At 46.9% G+C, this 17,582-nt stretch overlaps 1 protein-coding gene across 2 annotated transcripts in view; it reads left to right on the forward strand.

Moving 5' to 3' along the window:
• The window catches only part of EPHX2 (epoxide hydrolase 2), a 50,820-nt gene that overhangs the window by 12,653 nt on the left and 20,585 nt on the right, over positions 1-17,582 (forward strand). For both annotated transcript variants that reach the window (XM_045830962.1, XM_045830963.1), the window contains 8 exons: positions 3,533-3,655; positions 5,950-6,024; positions 8,528-8,623; positions 9,130-9,208; positions 11,806-11,840; positions 13,084-13,110; positions 14,047-14,132; positions 15,678-15,789. In XM_045830962.1, coding sequence (XP_045686918.1) covers positions 3,533-3,655; positions 5,950-6,024; positions 8,528-8,623; positions 9,130-9,208; positions 11,806-11,840; positions 13,084-13,110; positions 14,047-14,132; positions 15,678-15,789 — 633 coding nt within the window. The remainder of the gene's footprint in view (positions 1-3,532; positions 3,656-5,949; positions 6,025-8,527; positions 8,624-9,129; positions 9,209-11,805; positions 11,841-13,083; positions 13,111-14,046; positions 14,133-15,677; positions 15,790-17,582) is intronic.

Below are 17,582 nucleotides of genomic sequence, written 5' to 3' on the forward strand. Positions count from 1 at the left end.
CTCTCAGGCCAGGACTTCTGTAGACTTTTACCCATCCCTTCTAGAAAGTTCTACCAGAGGTGGGCATCTGACTGCTCTCTGTGGCTCTTACAGGACCTTGATCAAAACAGGTATTGTTGAAAGCTTTTAGACCAGCTGCCTCAGTTTGCCTGTAAAAACACTGCAACTCAGAGATTTTCCCAAGACCACAAGGCTAGTTGGGATCGCCACTCCAAAGGGTGAGCAGGAATGGGCTGCAATATCACAGCGGTCTTCTAGCACTCCAGCACCCCTACATTCTGTCTCCATACTGTCTCTAGATGGCCTATTCTAAAGCACTTGTTTCATTGTGTTCCCTTCCTGTCATCTTCAAAAGGGCAATTGGAACCAAGATTAAATTCCTTCCCCTGCCGTTTCTAACCCTTTCACTGGCCCTACCGCACCCACACCTGATCAGATGGAATCCTGAGCCCCGTCATTGGGAATCCTTGCCAGGCTCCATACTCCCAGGACCCTTGCCTTCTCCTCTAGAACTTTGCTTCTGCTCTCCTCGACACCCAGGTTAAGCACTGTAACAACACTCTCAACTTTAGTATGCATATAAATGAATGTCTTTTCACAGAGGGCTTTTGGGTTGGATGAGCTGCTTTAGAAGTCTAGGCCTGCCCTAATCCAAGACTGTAAATAAAAACACCATGTTTTCTTTTACACCTTTAAGAACCTTTTATTTTTATTGAAATTTAAACCTTTGATCCATTCAAAATTTTTTTGGAAGTAAGATATGAAGGATCCACTTTTTCCCTCAAATTGATAAAATAAATAATCTTTTTAATAATCTTTTCCCTCATTGATTAGACATGACACCTTTATTAGAAACTAAACTATAATTTGTATTTGGGTCTATTTCTTGACTCTCTTCTATCTCATTGATATGTCTTTTTTGTCTATTTCTTTTTTTAGTACCAAACATTTTTTTTTACCTTTTGTGGCTTTATGCAGTTTTCTTTTTCTTTTTTAATATATTTTATTGATTGTGCCATTGCAGTTGTCCCATTTTCCCCCTTTCACTCCCCTCCACCCTGCACACCCCTCCCACCCACATTCCCCACCTTTAGTTCATGTCCATGTGTCATACATATAAGTTCTTTGGCTTCTACTCTTCCCATACTATTCTTACCCTCACCCTGTCTATTTTCTACCTATCATCTATGCTACTTATTCTCCATACCTTTTCCTCCTCTCTCCCCCTCCCACTCCCTTATCGATAACCCTCCATGTGATCTCCATTTCTGTGGTTCTGTTCCTGTTCTAGTTGTTTGCTTAGTTTGTTTTTGTTTTTGTTTTAGGTGTGGTTGTTAATAATTATGAGTTTGCTGTCATTTTACTGTACATATTTTTTATCTTCTTTTTCTTAGATAAATCCCTTTAACATTTCATATAATAAAGGCTTGGTGATGATGAACTCCTTTAATTTGACCTTATTGGAAAAGCACTTTATCTGCCCTTCCACTCTAAATGAAAGCTTTACTGGATAGAGCAATCTAGGATGTAGGTCTTGCCTTTCATGACTTAGAATACTTCTTTCCAGCCCCTTCTTGCCTGTAAGTTCTCTTGGGAAATCAGCTGACAGTCTGATGGGAACTCCTTTGTAGGTAACTGCCTCCTTGTCTCTTGCTGCTTCTAGGATTCTCTCCTTATCTTTAATCTTGACTAATGTAATTATGATGTGTCTTGGTGTGTTCCTCCTTGGGTCCAAGTTCTTTGGGACTCTCTGAGCTTCCTGGACTTCCTGGAAGTCTATTTCCTTTGCTAGATCGGGGAAGTTCTCCTTCATTATTTGTTCAAATAACTTTTCCACCTGTTGCTCTTCTTCTCCTTCTGGTACCCCTATAATTCAGATGTTGGAACATTTAAAGATATCCTGGAGGTTCCTAAGCCTCTCCTCATTTTTTTGAATTCTTGTTTCTTCATTCTTTTCTGATTGGATGTTTCTTTCTTCCTTCTGGTCCACACTGTTGATTTGAGTCCCAGTTTTCTTCCCATCATCATTGATTCCCTGTACATTTTTCTTTATTTCACTTAGCATAGGCTTCATTTTCTCATCTAATTTGTGACCAAATTCAACAGTTCTGTGAGCATCTTGATCACCAGTGTTTTGAACTGTGCATCTGATGGGTTGGCTACCTCTTCATTGCTTAGTTGTATTTTTTCTGGAGTTTTGATCTGTTCTTTCATTTGGACCATTTTTTTTTTGTCTTGACATGCCTGTTACATATGGAGGGCGGAGCCTTAGGTGTGCACCAGGGCGGGGCAACCCACGTTGCTGGGTTGTGATACTGTATGTAAGGAAGGGGTGGAAAGGGAACAATGGCGCTTGCTCTGCTCTCTGCTGAGTTTTAGTCACTTCTCCCACTTCCCACAAGCAAATTGGGCCCTTCTGGTGCTGGTTCCTGGGGGGTGGGCTTGTGTACATTCTAGGACTCTATGGGTCTCTCCAACGAGCTCTCCTGTGAGGCTGGGGGTTTCTCCTGGCACCTCAACCCCCACAGGTGTTTTCAGTTGGTGTTTTGATGCTTTATTTCTCTGCACTGGGACCCTGGGTTGTGCAGTCCATCCAGTTCCCCAGTTGTTTCTCCTGGTTTATCTGTGCTCAAATGTGGGACCGCTTGGTCTGCCAGCCACTGGCTTGTGCTCCCCGTTCCATAATCTGCCACCTCACTGGGTCCTCCAGCCACCACCTTGCCATGAGTCCTCTCTGCCTGGCTCCCCGTCTCTGCCCCTCCTATGGTCTGAATGAGTGTGTCATCTTTAACTCCTTGGTTGTTGGACTTCCATACAGTTCAATTTCCTGTCAGTTCTGGTTGTTTTTGTTTTTAAATTGTTGTCCTTCTTTTGGTTGTGTGAGGAGGCACAATGTGTCTACCTACGCCCCCATCTTGGCCGGAAGTCCTTTATGCAGTTTTCTTATCTGTGTTTATTATGGTTCTTTTCCAGACGTGTTTTTTGTCAATTCATAAATGTTGATTTTTCTAGATAAATTTTAATGTCATTTTGGTAATTTATACTCTTTCTTAATCTCACAGTTTCAGAATTCAGGCTGAAACCAATAGGTATATGTAGGAACATGGATATCTGTGTGTCTATGTGATACTTACATAATTAAATGTTTTTAATTTTAAGAATAAACAGTTCCATGAAAATAAAGATCATTTTTAATTTCATCTCATAAAATAGCCACTATTCACATTTTTTAATCCTCACCCGTGGACATGTTTATTGGTGTTAGAGAGGGGAAGGGGGGAGAGAGAGAAATATCTATCGGTTGTCTCTCGCATGTGCCTAAGTGGGACCAAACCCGAAACCCAGGCATGTGCCCTGAACAGGAATCAAACCTGCAACCTTTTGGTTTACTGAACGATGCTCCAGTCGACTGAGCCGCATTGGCCAGGGCACCTCTATTCATATTTTAATGTGTTTCTTTCTGGTGTTGTCCTTGGCACATGAGGTTTGCTTTGGTCGAAGTAATGCTAGTGTCCATGCTATTTGGATTCAGGTTGTTTTCTTGGATGACATGGGGACTAATCTGAAGCCAGCCCGTAATTTAGGAATGGTCACCATCCTCGTTCGAGACAGCCACGTCGCCCTGCAAGAGCTGGAGAAAGTAACAGGGATGCAGGTAACTGTGTGTGTATGTGCTGAGCCAGACTTCCTGCCACTCGTCTGTGTGCAGGCACCCAAGATGAAAGAAGAGGAGACTCTGGCGCTCAAGCAGTTCATTGCTCCAGGCGTGGTGCTCAGGCGCAGATCTCTCGGGTGGGAGTTCATTACCTGTTGTGCCGTCATCATGGTGTCCTTGACGAACACCTGGTTCCTTTTTCTGCAGTCAATGAACAGAGAAACAATGCTCTGGGAGTGAGAATCTATACTAGTCAGAGTCAGGCTCTCCGAGCCAACCAGTCCTTTTCAGAGTGAATGTTCAGAGTGTAGCTGCTAGGTCTACCCCAGTGGGGAGCCCAGTCCTCACCTGGTGTGCCTGGTCATGCCGCTGGCACTCAGGTGTGGCTGTTAGGCTTCTCCTGGTGCACACCCCTTGTGCCAGCCTGCAGGAAGGCTTTTGAGTAAAAACTGTTCCTCTTATTAAGAATGGGATTTCCTTAATGATACTCCTGGGGGTGCTGCGTGGGAATTAGCCTGCTCTGCCAAAGCCAAGGCACCTTTTGTTCTTTTGAGCTTACCTGAGATCACCCATCCCACTGAGTCCAGGGGTGACAGTTACAGACATTTTGCAGTGATGCCGTGCTTTGCTCAGGGCTGTCAGTGTGATGGGATAGGAGAGAGCAGGGAATCCATACACTTGATTGAGCTAGATGGATTGCAAAGGTGTCAACCATTTTCTCAGAGGGAATGCTATCATTTCCTAGGGCTGCCATAACATAGCACAGACCGGGTGTCTGAGACAACAGCCTCACCAGGAGGCTAGGAACCCAAGCTTAGGGTGTTGGCAGCATACGAGGCATCTCTCCTGGGCTTGTAGATGGCTACCTTCTCCCTGGGTCTTCACATGGTCTACCCCTGTGTGGCTCCTAATCTCTACTTATAAGGATGCAGTCAAATTAGATTCTGACTCCCATCATCCACCCCAGTGATCTCTTTTACCCTAATCCCCTGTTTAAAGACCTCATTGTCAAATGTAGTTGCATTCTGAGGTCCTGAGGGTTAAGATTTCAACAGAAGGAGGTACAGTTTTGCTCAGAATAACTGACTTTTTGTCTTTAACAAATAAATAAAAATGTGTATCTAATGACTTCATAACCTTAAAGAACCTTGCCCAAGTATTACTGAGCAAACATGGAATTGGCTGCCCACCACCAAACACAGGTATATTCCAAAGAGAAAGGGTGGTGGGGAAGGAAAAGGGTCTTTATTAAAATGTGGCACAATTTGGGGGACCAGAGAATTCCCTGGCTCTCCCAAAGACTCACACCCAAAACCATACCCAGAAGTCTTGCTCCATCCTTTCTGTTCTTTGGAGCACAGGCTGCCGGGTGGATTGCCCTCAGTCTCCCTGGAGTCTGCACACAGGGCACATATCACCATGCTATGCCACAGCTTTTTACTCCAGGAGCCTGTCACCTGCCCACTGGCCATGTGGCTTCCAGGGCCCGCCTGTCTGCAAGTGCTCTGGCCCACCTGTTTGTGCTGAGCAACTCAGAGGAAAAGAGGAGCATTGTCTGGGACCATCCATGCAGCTTTGGAAGATGACGCTGTGTCCCGCAGGTCACCGCTGGGGCATGTGTCCTCTGGGGTGTTGCCCAATGTGCACAGCTCCACCTGGGCATGAGCAAGCCCCAACAGGGCCAAGGAGGGGAAGAAGGGGCATGTTTCTGCCTGTCCCTCTGTTTAAATCTCCTGGCTCCAAATTCCGCACACTCCAGAAGGGTCCAACTCCCCAGCCAATCCTATCTTTTTCCCAGGCTAGACTGACAGGTCAACACCTCCTATAGGTCACACCAGACACTCAGCTGGAAAGTAGGGAAAAGAGAATGGAGAGGATTGGGTGGGGATCTCCATGGGCCAAGATGACAGGCCATACTCTTCTGTCTGCATGTCACTGGTCAGAACCCAGAGGCCTCTGAGGAACTGACAGGAAAAAGGTGAGATGAAGTCCAGCGGGGTTCTAATCCAACAGAACCATTCTGAATCCTGGCATTTACCAAGATGGCAAGTGTAGGTACAATTTTTACCACTCTGAATCTCAGCATCCACAACTTTATCATGAGATCGATACTACAGGAGAGGATGGTGGGTTGGTGAGTCACCGAAAGGACTCAGGAGGCCATGGCAGAGGGCATCTGTGAGCTCACCTCTGGTGCCAGCACGCTGGAGTTCTGGAAACTCTGAGAACCCCTCATGGAAGGAAGCTGCAGGTACCTCCCTCGGTGTACCTCTCACTGTGTCTTCCACTTGCAGCTTCTCGAAGCAGTGGCCCCTCCCCCAGCCCTGTGCCACCCAAGCGATGTGAGCCACGGGTACGTGCCGATAAAGGTAAGTGAGCTCTTTCTCGGTCAGCCGAGTGCTCTCTAACCAGATCACTAAAGTAACTCACAGAGACATTTGTTAAATATCAAAGATAGTCAAATAGTCACTATTTATAAGGAAATCGCATTTCCCACGAGTATCATTTCTCAAAAATCAAAAGACACAGACCATGCCTTGGGATATGCAAAAGGGTGTGGCCGATACTGTGAGAGCTCAGGAAACAACGGGCTACTTATGCACACAGTTCAAGCCTGTGTGGTTCAAGGGTCAATTGTCCTTCCCTCAATGTTCTTGTAAAAGCTAATCAAAATACCACAGGCAGACCACAGGCATGGTAGCGGATGAAGAGGGGCGCTGGCCTGATCTGAACAGGTGTGCAGATCATGTGAGACCTGCTGTCCCGAAGGAGATCCCTGCAGATTTTCATTGAGCATTTGCTATGGGCTGGGCATGGGGAGAAATGCCGAGGTGAGCGGAGGGTCTTCCATCGCCTGAGGAACTTTACAGTCCACTGAGAGAAACATTCGAAGCCCTGCGGTTACGTCAGAGGATGAGGTCTGGGCCTGACAGCCCGGTGCACTGAGAACGGGCTCTGTGAGGGGCACACAGCACCCTGAATGCCAGTGGATGGCTCAGCCGGCATGGCAAAGTGGGCATCAACGGATGAGCGGGAGTGTAAGAAAGTGGTAGTAGAAGCTACAGGTCAGCATCAGTGCAGCCCCTCCTATAACTCTGGGTGGTCCTAAACTGGCGGTGGGTGGGGGGTGAGCATTTCATAACCCTTCAGACCTCACCTCTATATTGATGAAGAGTGAGGGGCTCTTGGCGTGGGCCTGGGATCTGGGCTGTAACCTGGTGTTTTCCATCCCATGGACAGGGTTATTCTTGTCATCCTCTCCATGTTTGCATATCCAGCCAATTTCAATAGATTCCTCATTTGACTTGGAAGGAAGGTGGTCAGAGCTGCTTGCTACCCCCCTGCCACCACTCCAAATTCAGCAGCTGGGGCAGTGACCTCTGGGGAAGCCCAGCAGAGACCAAGCTTGGGGGTGCTCGTGCATTTATCTCCACTGGCAGCTAATGCAACCCAAACTGGGTTGTAATAGATCTTTCTTATTTTCCAGCTTTATGGCAATTTTATTAACATACTTAAGGGGGGGAAGCACATGTATTTGCTGAGTTACTCAGCTGGTTCAAATATGAAGCAGCAGAACGATGCTTTAATTAGGATCCACTTAGAACAGAGGTGGATGAGATCATTGAATTGGACCTTGGCAGTGTAACATTTTCAATATAAAGAGTATGACATTTAAAGTTAAATTCCCTCCCTTTACCAAATACTAAAGGGAAGATTGTGGAACATATTCTGATAAAAAAGATTATAGTCCGTGAAAGGGTTTGTGAAAGGTCAGCCTGACATTTCCCTGGGCAAAACAGCTTGTTGGGAGTCCTGATTGAGTGAGACGTCCAGTTTGGGACACCAGCTTGGTGAAGTCTGAGATGCAGTGAAACAGAATTGTTTCAAGTGAATTTCCGTAATGGGAAACTCATTTTTCTCCTTCATTTCCACTAGAAAGCTGGAGGTGGGTGCATGTGGGGAAAGTAGTCTGTATTGTGACCACATGTAGCTTCGGTTGGTTCGCTTAGACCCCACTGTGGTCAGAGGAGGCTCAGTGCCCTCACGACCAACCCCAGCTTTCGGTGGCTTAACACCGAGTCTGTTTCTTGGACAGCTGGACAGTAGGCCCTCTCCACGTGAGCATTCAGGCACCCAGGCTCCTTCTTTCTGCTGATTCCCTCTTTCTCAAGGCTCAATCCATTCCGATACAGATGGAAAAAGAGAGGGAGGGCCAGTGCAGAGGCCCTGGAGACAGCACACACTTCCTCCACTCACATGCCATTGGCCAGAACTCAGTCATGTGGCCACATCCACTGCCGGGAAGTGGGGGGGGGGGAGGTCTGGAAAATGCCGCCATGTTCCAGGGAGAAGAGAGGAACACGGATGTTGAGCTCTAGCAGTCTCTGCCATACCCCTGTAGCCCAGAAAGTACTAGAAATATAGCAAACTTGAAAAAATTCATATTCAAAGAGATAAACAGCTTTTCAATAAAATAATTAGGTATTCTGCATGTCAGCATGAATATTATGCTCTGCACAAAATTAATCCCAAGTTTTAATATGGAAAATATGACAAACCACGCCAGAAACTCTGATAGTATAAGGGCCTTTTAGGGAGGAGACAAAATTGTTTTGTTTTGGGTTTTTTCTCCCAACATTATACTCTTTTCAAGCTTCTTAAATAAGTTACAATAAAAACCGCATTTTTATTGCACAGCTTGGCTAGTTGTCTCTTTTTAGACATCTTCTAGCAATGGGGTCTTAGGCTGAGAAATGTGGGTTGTGCAAGATCTGGAGATACACTGAGGCGGCCCGGACCGTGGCAGAAGAGGGGCCTGTTCTGCCCAGCCTGGCGCAGCGGCCCCTTCCTGCTCACCTCTCTCCCCTGCAGCCCGGGGTGCATCTGCACTTCGTGGAGATGGGCTCCGGCCCTGCCGTGTGCCTCTGCCATGGATTTCCTGAGAGCTGGTTCTCTTGGAAGTACCAGGTAAGGAAAACTGGGTGAAGGCATGCCCCAGTCAGGGTGAGGCAAGGAGCCTGTCGAGATGGTGTGCCCCAGCCTGAATGTCATTAAGAAACCCAAACCAAAGTCTGGCTGTGATACCTCAGAAATGTTGGGTGTGGAGATTTCTTGAGACCTCAGAGCTGTGCTAGCCCATACGCTACCTTTGCAGATTAAAAAAAGGCAGACTCCTTCACTCTGTGCCACCTGCCGGAAGTCTTTGTAATGATTGTAGAAATCTGCAAGGTCTTTGTTAAGAAAGGTACTCTTAGATGCAGCATTAGATGCAGTGCACAGACCCTACCACTGTCCATGGCAGCCCTATCCAGGTGGGCTCGTTCCACTCCCATGGAGAAGATACCAGGTAATGTCACGTGGCACTTGGGATGGAGCCATTTACAAAGAGGAGGGGGAGAGAGGAAACACAGAGGGAGTGTCAGTCAAACAGTTATAAGACTGCACTGAATGCACTTGAATTGTTTGTTTTCTAGATTCCTGCTCTGGCCCAGGCAGGTTTCCGGGTACTGGCTGTGGACCTGAAAGGCTATGGAGAGTCGTCTGCTCCTCCTGGTGGGTTGGCTGGCTTACTGCTGTTCTCTGTTGGTCATGCTTTCGGACTGTCCGAGCTCTCCAGCTGCACTGCCTTCCCCTGGTCCCAGGTCAGAGCAGGCAGTCCTTCAAGGGGGTCTGAGTCTGCATCTCCTCCCTCCTGCAGTGTCCTCTGTCTATGCAGTTTGGGTCCCAGATGCCTCTGCTCCTCATACTCTGAATGAGGCCCAATGGTCTGTGCCCTGAGTGTGTCTCCTGCTGGTTGATGGGGCTGTAGAGTGTGGGACGTACCGTCCAGCTCCAGAACATAATTCATCCTGCAGAGCTGAAACTGTACCCATTAAACAATAACTTTTCATTTCCTTTCCCTCCAGTTCCTAGCAACTACCCTTCTGTTTTCTGCCTCTATGAATTTGACTATACTAGGGACCTCACATAAGTGGATCAAACAGTATTTATCCTTTTGTGACTGGTTTATTTCAGTTAGCATAATGTCTTCGAGGTTCATTCATGTTGCATCATGATTTCCTTCTTTTTTTAAGGCTGAATAATATTTCATTGAATGGATATACCACATTTATCTGTTGACCCATTGATGGACACTTGGGTTGTCTCCACCTTTTGACTATTGTGAATAATGCTGCTGTGGACATGGGTGCACAAATATCTGAGGCCCTCTTTTCATTTATTTAGGTTATATAACCAGAAGTCAAACTGTTAGATCATAAGGTAATTTATAGGCCGGATCTTTAACCCAGTGTCCATGGACCCCAGTGGGAGTCTATCCATGAATGGGTATCAGGGGGCCTATGAACCCCCGAGGCCACATGTGGGTTTATGAGCATGTTTTCATTGTTTTGATCAGTTTCAGAGGGGTCCTCAGCCCAAAACTATTTAAGAATCCCAGGTATGGAGGCGGCAACATGAAGCAGCAGCCAGGCATGCAGCAAACCCCTGGTGCCTTCAGGTGTCAGCGATGCTGTTAGCATTGCTCAGTGAGTGTGGGCCCAGTGAGCCAGCCGGCTGCTCAGCACCCCTTTTCTGAGCTGCTTCCCCCATGTTCACATTCGGCCTGTTGTGTTGAGTCTAAAGCCAGCAGCAGTGGACTGAGGCCCTGGGTCACTCAGGTGACCCACCGACCAGGCCCCTCAGATTGTCGTAGCAGGAGAGCGCCTCCGTGATTTTCCCCTGAGTGTTGAGGTGTTGATTCAGCAGCTGCTTATGATGTTGAATGATGCGGAAGCATTTTAGACAGAAGGACATCCTTCAGTTCAAAAACCTGGGAAAGGTGTCCAAGGTTTTTAAACAAATTTAATCATTAAAATGTCTTTTTATTCATCTATACTGCAATGTTCCCTGATTCCCCTAGGCATAACTTAGTAACACAGATTTTCACTCAAACCCAAACACTATTAAAGGTAAAAAGGGGCACTGTTACTAATAGCACATTGACACTGGAACCGGAACTTACGGTCATACCCTAATTTTAACTTTTAAGGAAACCATAATTTACACGTTAACTATCATTGAAGTTTTTATATACTATGAATTCTAAAGCCAAGCATGATTTGGAATACATACACATCCAGTTCAGATCATTTGGGTATGAGTTTCAAACCATTTGTTAATAGGTTTTAAATAACAAATTATTTTTTCTAAAATTTTGAAGACCTTGTCTCACTATCTTCTAGTTTTCCTTGTCGCTACTAAGAAATCCCATGCCATTCTGATCCACAAACCTGTCTATGTGACCATTTGTTTTTTCCTTTCTTACCCTTGACACTAGGGTCTTTTCTTTATTTGTTGTATTCTAAAATTTTATGATCTTGTGCTGTGACATAGGTCTTTTTTCATCGACTTTGCTGGATACATTTATCTTTTGGTTCTTGGAAATTTTCTTGAATTACTTCTGTGGTAATTCTGTTTTTTTCTTTTTCTTTCTGGAATTGCATTTATTGTTAAAGTATTCATACTACTCAAAACAATCTACAGAGTTAATGCAACCTTGATTAAAATCCCAGTAGCATTTTTTTACAGAAAAAGAAGACACAATTCTATAATTCATATGAATCTACAATAGACCATAGTCAAATCAATCTGGAGAAAGAACAAAGCTGGAGGACTCACACATTCTGATTTCAAAATATTTTACAAAGCCACAGTAATCAAAACAGTATGGCACTGGCATAAAGACAGAATATGGAGCCCAGAAATAAATTCACACATATTCTACACGCATATGGTCAACTGACCCTTTGGCAAGGGTGCCAAGAACACGCAATAAGGAAAACACTGAGAAAATGAGCTATTCACATAAAAAGAATGAAATTGGACCATTATCTTACAAAAAATTAACTCAAAAATAGATTAAAGACTTAAATGTAAGACCTGAAACTAAAAATGCCATAAGAAAAATAGGGGAAAAGCCTTGTGACCTTGGTCTTGGCAATGATTTCATGGGTCCGACACCAAAAGCACAGGCAACAAAAGCGGAAACAAGTGGGCTGCATCAATCTGAGGGTTGAACATGAACTTCTGTTTTGGTAAAAGGGTCCTCTCAGCTGTTGCTAAATTTTAGCCCTGCATATTGAATGCATTTCTTTTCTTTTTAATTGCAGAAATAGAAGAATATTCCTTGGAAGTGTTATGCAAGGTAAGAAGGATCTTTGGGAAACATCTGTTAACATCTTTTTCATCTTGGTGTTTTTACCAATATAGGACAGAAGTGTGGGTGTTCACTTCAATCTCAGGAAAATATCATTTCACAACATTTAGGTTTAATTCTTACTGAAAGTTTGCTGTGTCTCAAGTACTGCTCTCAGCATTTGATGGGAGAGGAAACTGAGTCTCAGGTGATCACCTGAGGGTAATTGCCTGAGGGGAACAGCCAGTAGAGCCAGGTCTGAACCCTACGTTAGCTCCCACAGTTCTCCCCTTAGCCGCTCCCCCATATTGTCTTTTCATCCTGGGAGCTTTAAAAACCACTATATTTTGGTACAGATGTTGGTGGCCAGACCTAAGAGTTAGTGTGTGGGTCAGTGACTATTCTAAGACAGGCATAAGCACCGTCGCAGAGGGGGACCCTCATCTCAGAGCTTAAGGGGGAGGATGGGGCAAAGGTGAGGAGAGTCTGCGATCCAAACCTCCTTAGAACAAAAGCAAAGGCTGGAGGGGTCAAGAGGGGGGACAGAAAACTAGCAACACTGCTGCTTACACTAAAATTACAAAGAGCCTCCATCTCAGTGTCACAGCTCTGGAGCACCCCCCCCCCACCAGCCCCCCACGCAGCCTCTGCATCTTATAAGGGCAGCGCAGGTAGAAGCCTGGTTTCCAGTCGGGTCTGTGTCTCCTCCCTTGGTTTCCAAGCCTTTGCCTCTTCCACTCTGCCGCTCCCGAGAGCATGCTGGAAAGGGAAGGGAGAGAACTCCAAAGCTAGTGGAATGCGTGAACGTTGTGTCGGTGTGCTTGGGCTGCCATGACAGAGTACCCCTGACTCGGTGGCTACAGCAACAGGTTTATTCTCTTGCCATTCTGGAGGCTAGAGGTCTGGGATTAAGGTGCTAGCAGGTTTTTGTCTGAGGCTTCCAGGCGAGGCTCGGAGATAGCCATCTTCTCCCTGCGTCTTCATGCGCCCAGATCTCCTCTCCTTATACAGACACCTGCCGGATTGGATGAGGGCCCGCCCTGATGACCTCATTTTAACTTTGTCATCTCTTTAGTGACCCTGTCTTCTCAAATACAGTCACCTTTGGAGGCACTGAGGGTTAGGGCGTCACCTGTGAGTTTTAGGGAGACAAAATTTAGTCGATAACAAAGGCAACACAGTCATTCTCATCTTGAAGTGGCTGAGGTGGGTGGATATAGTTCCTGATTTTTGTGTGTGTTTTCTTTCTTAGGATATGGTAACCTTCCTGGATAAGTTGGTAAGTAATAATTTTGAACCGAACTTTTTGGAGAATTCTGTTTGGGCAGTTAAAGACAATATGGTGCCTTCAAGGTGTCGGCTGAGGAGCTCTCCAGGGGCCCAGAAAGGCCCACTCGGGGACAGTGGGATGCGGGGGTGGGGGTGGGGGGAGCAGAAGGGATTATAAAGACAGAGATGGCAGAGATGTTGGAGAACCGTGTAGAGATAGTTTGGTTTTTTGTTTGTTTCATGAAAAGCATCTTTCAGGGAATAGGATACCTTTGTGGGCTTGAGTCAAGAAGTTTGGAAAATATGCTATAGGCTAATATTTCACAACTTTTAAAATATCTTTTGAAATATCTAAAATCGAATGCCTTCATTTAACTTCATTTGGAATGTCAAACTCGAAACCACTCAAGGAGGATCTGTGAATACGCTTTCGCAGAGCCCCGTGCCACTCCTGAGGCTGCGGCTCAGTGGCGCGCTGCCCCCCTCTCAGCTGGTCCTGGTGCGGAGTGGAAGCACTGGCAGGGGAGGGATGGCTACGGGAGCCTCAGAGTGGTGGGATGGGTCACCTGTGAGTGGCTGTGATTGCCAAGGGAGGAATCTGACATGACTCAGGGGTCCCAGAACGACAGCCAGGCACGGTGCCAGGCACTAGTGAAGGAGGCGAAAACGTCCCGGTCCCTGACCTCTGAGGATTCTCAGTCCCGTGGAATTGGCCTTGGAACTTTGAGTATGCTGGGGACATCTGAGAGGGCATGGCCTGGTGTGGCTGCCCCGTCCTGATGCTGTAATGACCTTGTTGCCACACGGCCCATGGAGGAGTCCCTGGGAAGTGAACGGGAAGACTGCGTCTCAGGGCTGGGCCTAAGGAGAACTCGGGGCCTGGGGGTCTCGGCGCCTCAGCCCAGAAGCCCGCCCACATTCGCCTGCCTTCTTTCCCCTTCGCTAGGGTATCCTTCAGGCGGTGTTCATCGGCCACGACTGGGGAGGCATGCTGGTGTGGAGCATGGCTCTCTTCTACCCTGAGAGAGTGAGGTAATCAGGCCGAGAGCAGTGAGGGTTTGGGTAAGATGGGGGCTGCATTCCCATCAAATCCTTCCTCGGGTCTTGAACCCGAAACTTCTTGAAGACAAACAGGTTATCTGGGAAGGTACCCCCTTAAGTCCTCAGTGCCTGTTGGCACACCAACAAGGAAGACCTAGTGAGCTAATGTCTTAGACAGCGAGGCCTGCCCCTGTTACTGGTAGCACAATTAATTCAGGGACTGAGTATTCAGTGGGCATGCAGGGGAATCACGGCAGACATGGAGGGGAGTGGGGAAGCAGCAGGGGTGCTGGGTTTATAGAACTGAGCACAAGGAGAGACTAGTCCCGGACGGAGAGTCAGGACTGGAAAGTGTGGCTTCCAGTTTTGCCCTGAACGAGCACTTTTAGGCCTTGGTTTCCTCAACCACAAAGTGGTGCCGCGAACTCCTTCCTACCCGACTACATACCCTGCACGCGGCTGTACAGGTGTCAGGTTGGCACGCATTTCACGATCACCCTCACGTCAGGCACAACCGCTCTTAGAAGGGCATTTTGGAGCACCGGCAGGGGCTGCAGGTGGCGGGTCTGGAGCCCAGAGAGTCAGGTGTATTTTTGCAGCCACACTCCGTTGGCACTGGCAACCCAAGCTAGAACTTGTCTGACCTCCCATTTCGGCCTGGGGTCTTAGCAAAGTTAAATAAACATTGCCTTTAGCAGCCATCTGTGTTTCCCTGACTGCTGGAGTTACTTTTTATTTGGCTAAGTTTATAACAATGGAAACACTGGAGAACTTGGTTCAACTCCACCACAGCTCAAGTGGTAGAATGGTATCAAACACTAACAAGAATCAAACATTTTCTAAAATATCTTAAGATTTGTTCATGCTCTTATTCTGATCTCTTTAGCTTTTATCCCTGTCTTCTCTCTCATTCAAAAGCAAAATAAGAGCTCAGTTCTTAATAACTGGCTTCCCCAAAAGGCTACTCTACTTGCTGTATTAGATGCCAAGTTCAAGTTTCCATCAGGGTTTCCATGAAGCCCAAACCCAGAAACATCTTATCTTCTTGAACGCCCATGGTATTCTGTGCTATTCTTATGGCCTTCCTTATTAAATTGTGAGAAGCTTCTTGAGGGTTGACTTTCTATTTCCTCTCCCCTTGTGTATAGTGTAGAATTATACTCAGCACAGAAGAGACACAGTAATGAAGGAAGGAAGGAATAAATGAATGCTAAAAACCAGGGAGGGATTGTATGTACTGTTCACATACCCTAATCAAAGTTGACACACTGCAAGTGGAGTGTGTGTGTGTGGTCAGGGGTTGTCTGTCTGTCTTCATCTAAGGCGAGTGGGAAATACTGCAGTTTGATGAGGGAAAAGACCACTGGGCTGGGCGTGAGAAGGTCTGAGTGTGGATCCCTTCCTACCGCACGCTGCTGGGCGAGAGCCTGTGCACATCACGTGCCCGCCTCCGGCCTTGGTTGGACATGCAAGGTCCTGCCTGGTTCTTGCAGACTGTCTTCAGGGTCTGTGTCTTGGTGCCTCTTCCTTCCATAGGGCCGTGGCAAGTTTGAATACTCCTTTCATGCCGGCAGACCCCAATGTGCACATGATGGAGAAAATCAAAGCCAACCCTGTTTTTGAGTACCAGCTCTATTTCCAAGAACCGGTAAGTTCGGGGCCCAGCAAGGTATGGCTCTCCTTTCCCCATTCTCTCTCCTTCTCGCTGACTCGATGCATCTCTGTCCCCTGGCGTGACTCAGAAATGACTTTACAGACGGGCTCGGGTGAGACTGACTCTGGAGCTCAGCTGTCCTTTCTGGGTGACGACGCATTTCTCTGTGTGTGTATTTGGGGTGGTGAGGGGAACGGGAGTGGGGGCGATGGCACACCGGCTTCTCCTGCTCCCCCAAACTGTGGAGTGGGGGCTGAGTGCTAGTTTGGAGCTGCCCCCTCTTAGTTCTCTGATTGGGAGGGTGGTAGAACCCATCCCTTGCTGGTGACAGCTCCTGGCCTCTTGCCCGGGACCTGACTTCTTGAGAAGGAAGGTTTATGATCACAGGGAGTGGCAGAGCCTAAAAGCCCTGCAGGGACCTCTGGTGTGCTTTGGAGACGTGGGGTGTTTCTAGGCGTCACCCGATGTGCCATAAAACCCAAGATGCCCCTTGGAGCTCAGGTGACGTGTGTGCTGGGGTATAACTGCCACACGTCACTGGGATTCACCGGGAGCGGCATCAGGAGTCAGAGTCACTGGCCTGCCCCGAGGCTGACCTTAGCTGTGGTGCACCTGCTACTCATTCATTTGTGGGCTCTGGACCCCAATGTCCAGCTACATCTGGGTAATTCAGAAAGGATAAAAGCTTTCATTAACACTCTGAAGAGAGAAGAGTGGATTAAATTAATTAATGAAGAGCACAAGAGCATTGCTTGAAGGTGGCACATTTCCAGCGAGGGTCACAACCACCCCAGTTCTGATTGGGCAAGTAACTTTTCTCTAAGAACGACCTTATTAGATAAGATGGTGCCTCAAAAGAGGAAGTTTTTGATTCCAGCAATAACCTGACTCACTCAGAAAGACACCAGAAGCCTCCAACAACAAACATCGTGAAAAGATACTCAGTGGATCACATCCTTTGCAGCCCGTGCCCGTCCAGGCCCCAGCCCAGAGTGTGGGAAGAGTGAGCGTCCTTTAGCTTGAATTAAATCAAAATGGCTTGAATTAGTTTGAAGCAGTCTTGGTCTTGAAGGATGGATATGATTAAACGGTATGTTAGTCAGTTAGGGCCGCCGTAACGAAGTACCACGGACTGGGGCTTAAATAACGACGTGGATTATCTCGCAGTTCTGGAGACCGGAAGTCAGAGATCAAGGTGTCTGCATGGCTAGTTCTAAAGTCTGCTTTGTTTGTAGATGGTCCCCTCTTTGAACTGTCCTCACATGGCACTTCCTCATGCCTGTGTGTCCATATTTCCTCTTCTTTAAAAACTTTTTTTTCTTTCCATTCTCTGTCTTTCTTTTAACAGATTTTATTTATTTATTTTTAGAGAGAGGAAGGGAGAGAGAAAGAGAGGGAGAGAAACATCTATGTGTGGTTGCCTCTTGTATGCTCCCCCACTGGGGACCTGGCCCACAACCCAGGCATGTGCCCTGACTGGGAACCGAACCAGTGACCCTTTGGTTTGCAGGCCAGTGCTCAATCCACTGAGCCACACCAGCAACGGCAGATTTCCTCTTCCCAGCGAAGTAGGACCCACCCTAAAGACTTCATTTTAATGACCTCTTTAAAGATCCTACCTCCCAATACCATTACACTCTGGGCTACTAGGGATCAGAACTTCATAGGCATTTCTGGGAGACAGGGTTCGGCCCACAACAGATGGGTAAAAGAAAAAAGGGACAGTGTCCCTTGTGAAAGAAACAGGAGGATGATAACAGGAGGCGGGCAGTGAGGGTGAAGAGTGG

The sequence above is a fragment of the Phyllostomus hastatus genome, unplaced genomic scaffold, assembly GCF_019186645.2.
Source record: "Phyllostomus hastatus isolate PE091 unplaced genomic scaffold, TTU_PhHast_1.1 phas_contig_159, whole genome shotgun sequence".
NCBI lineage: Eukaryota > Metazoa > Chordata > Mammalia > Chiroptera > Phyllostomidae > Phyllostomus > Phyllostomus hastatus.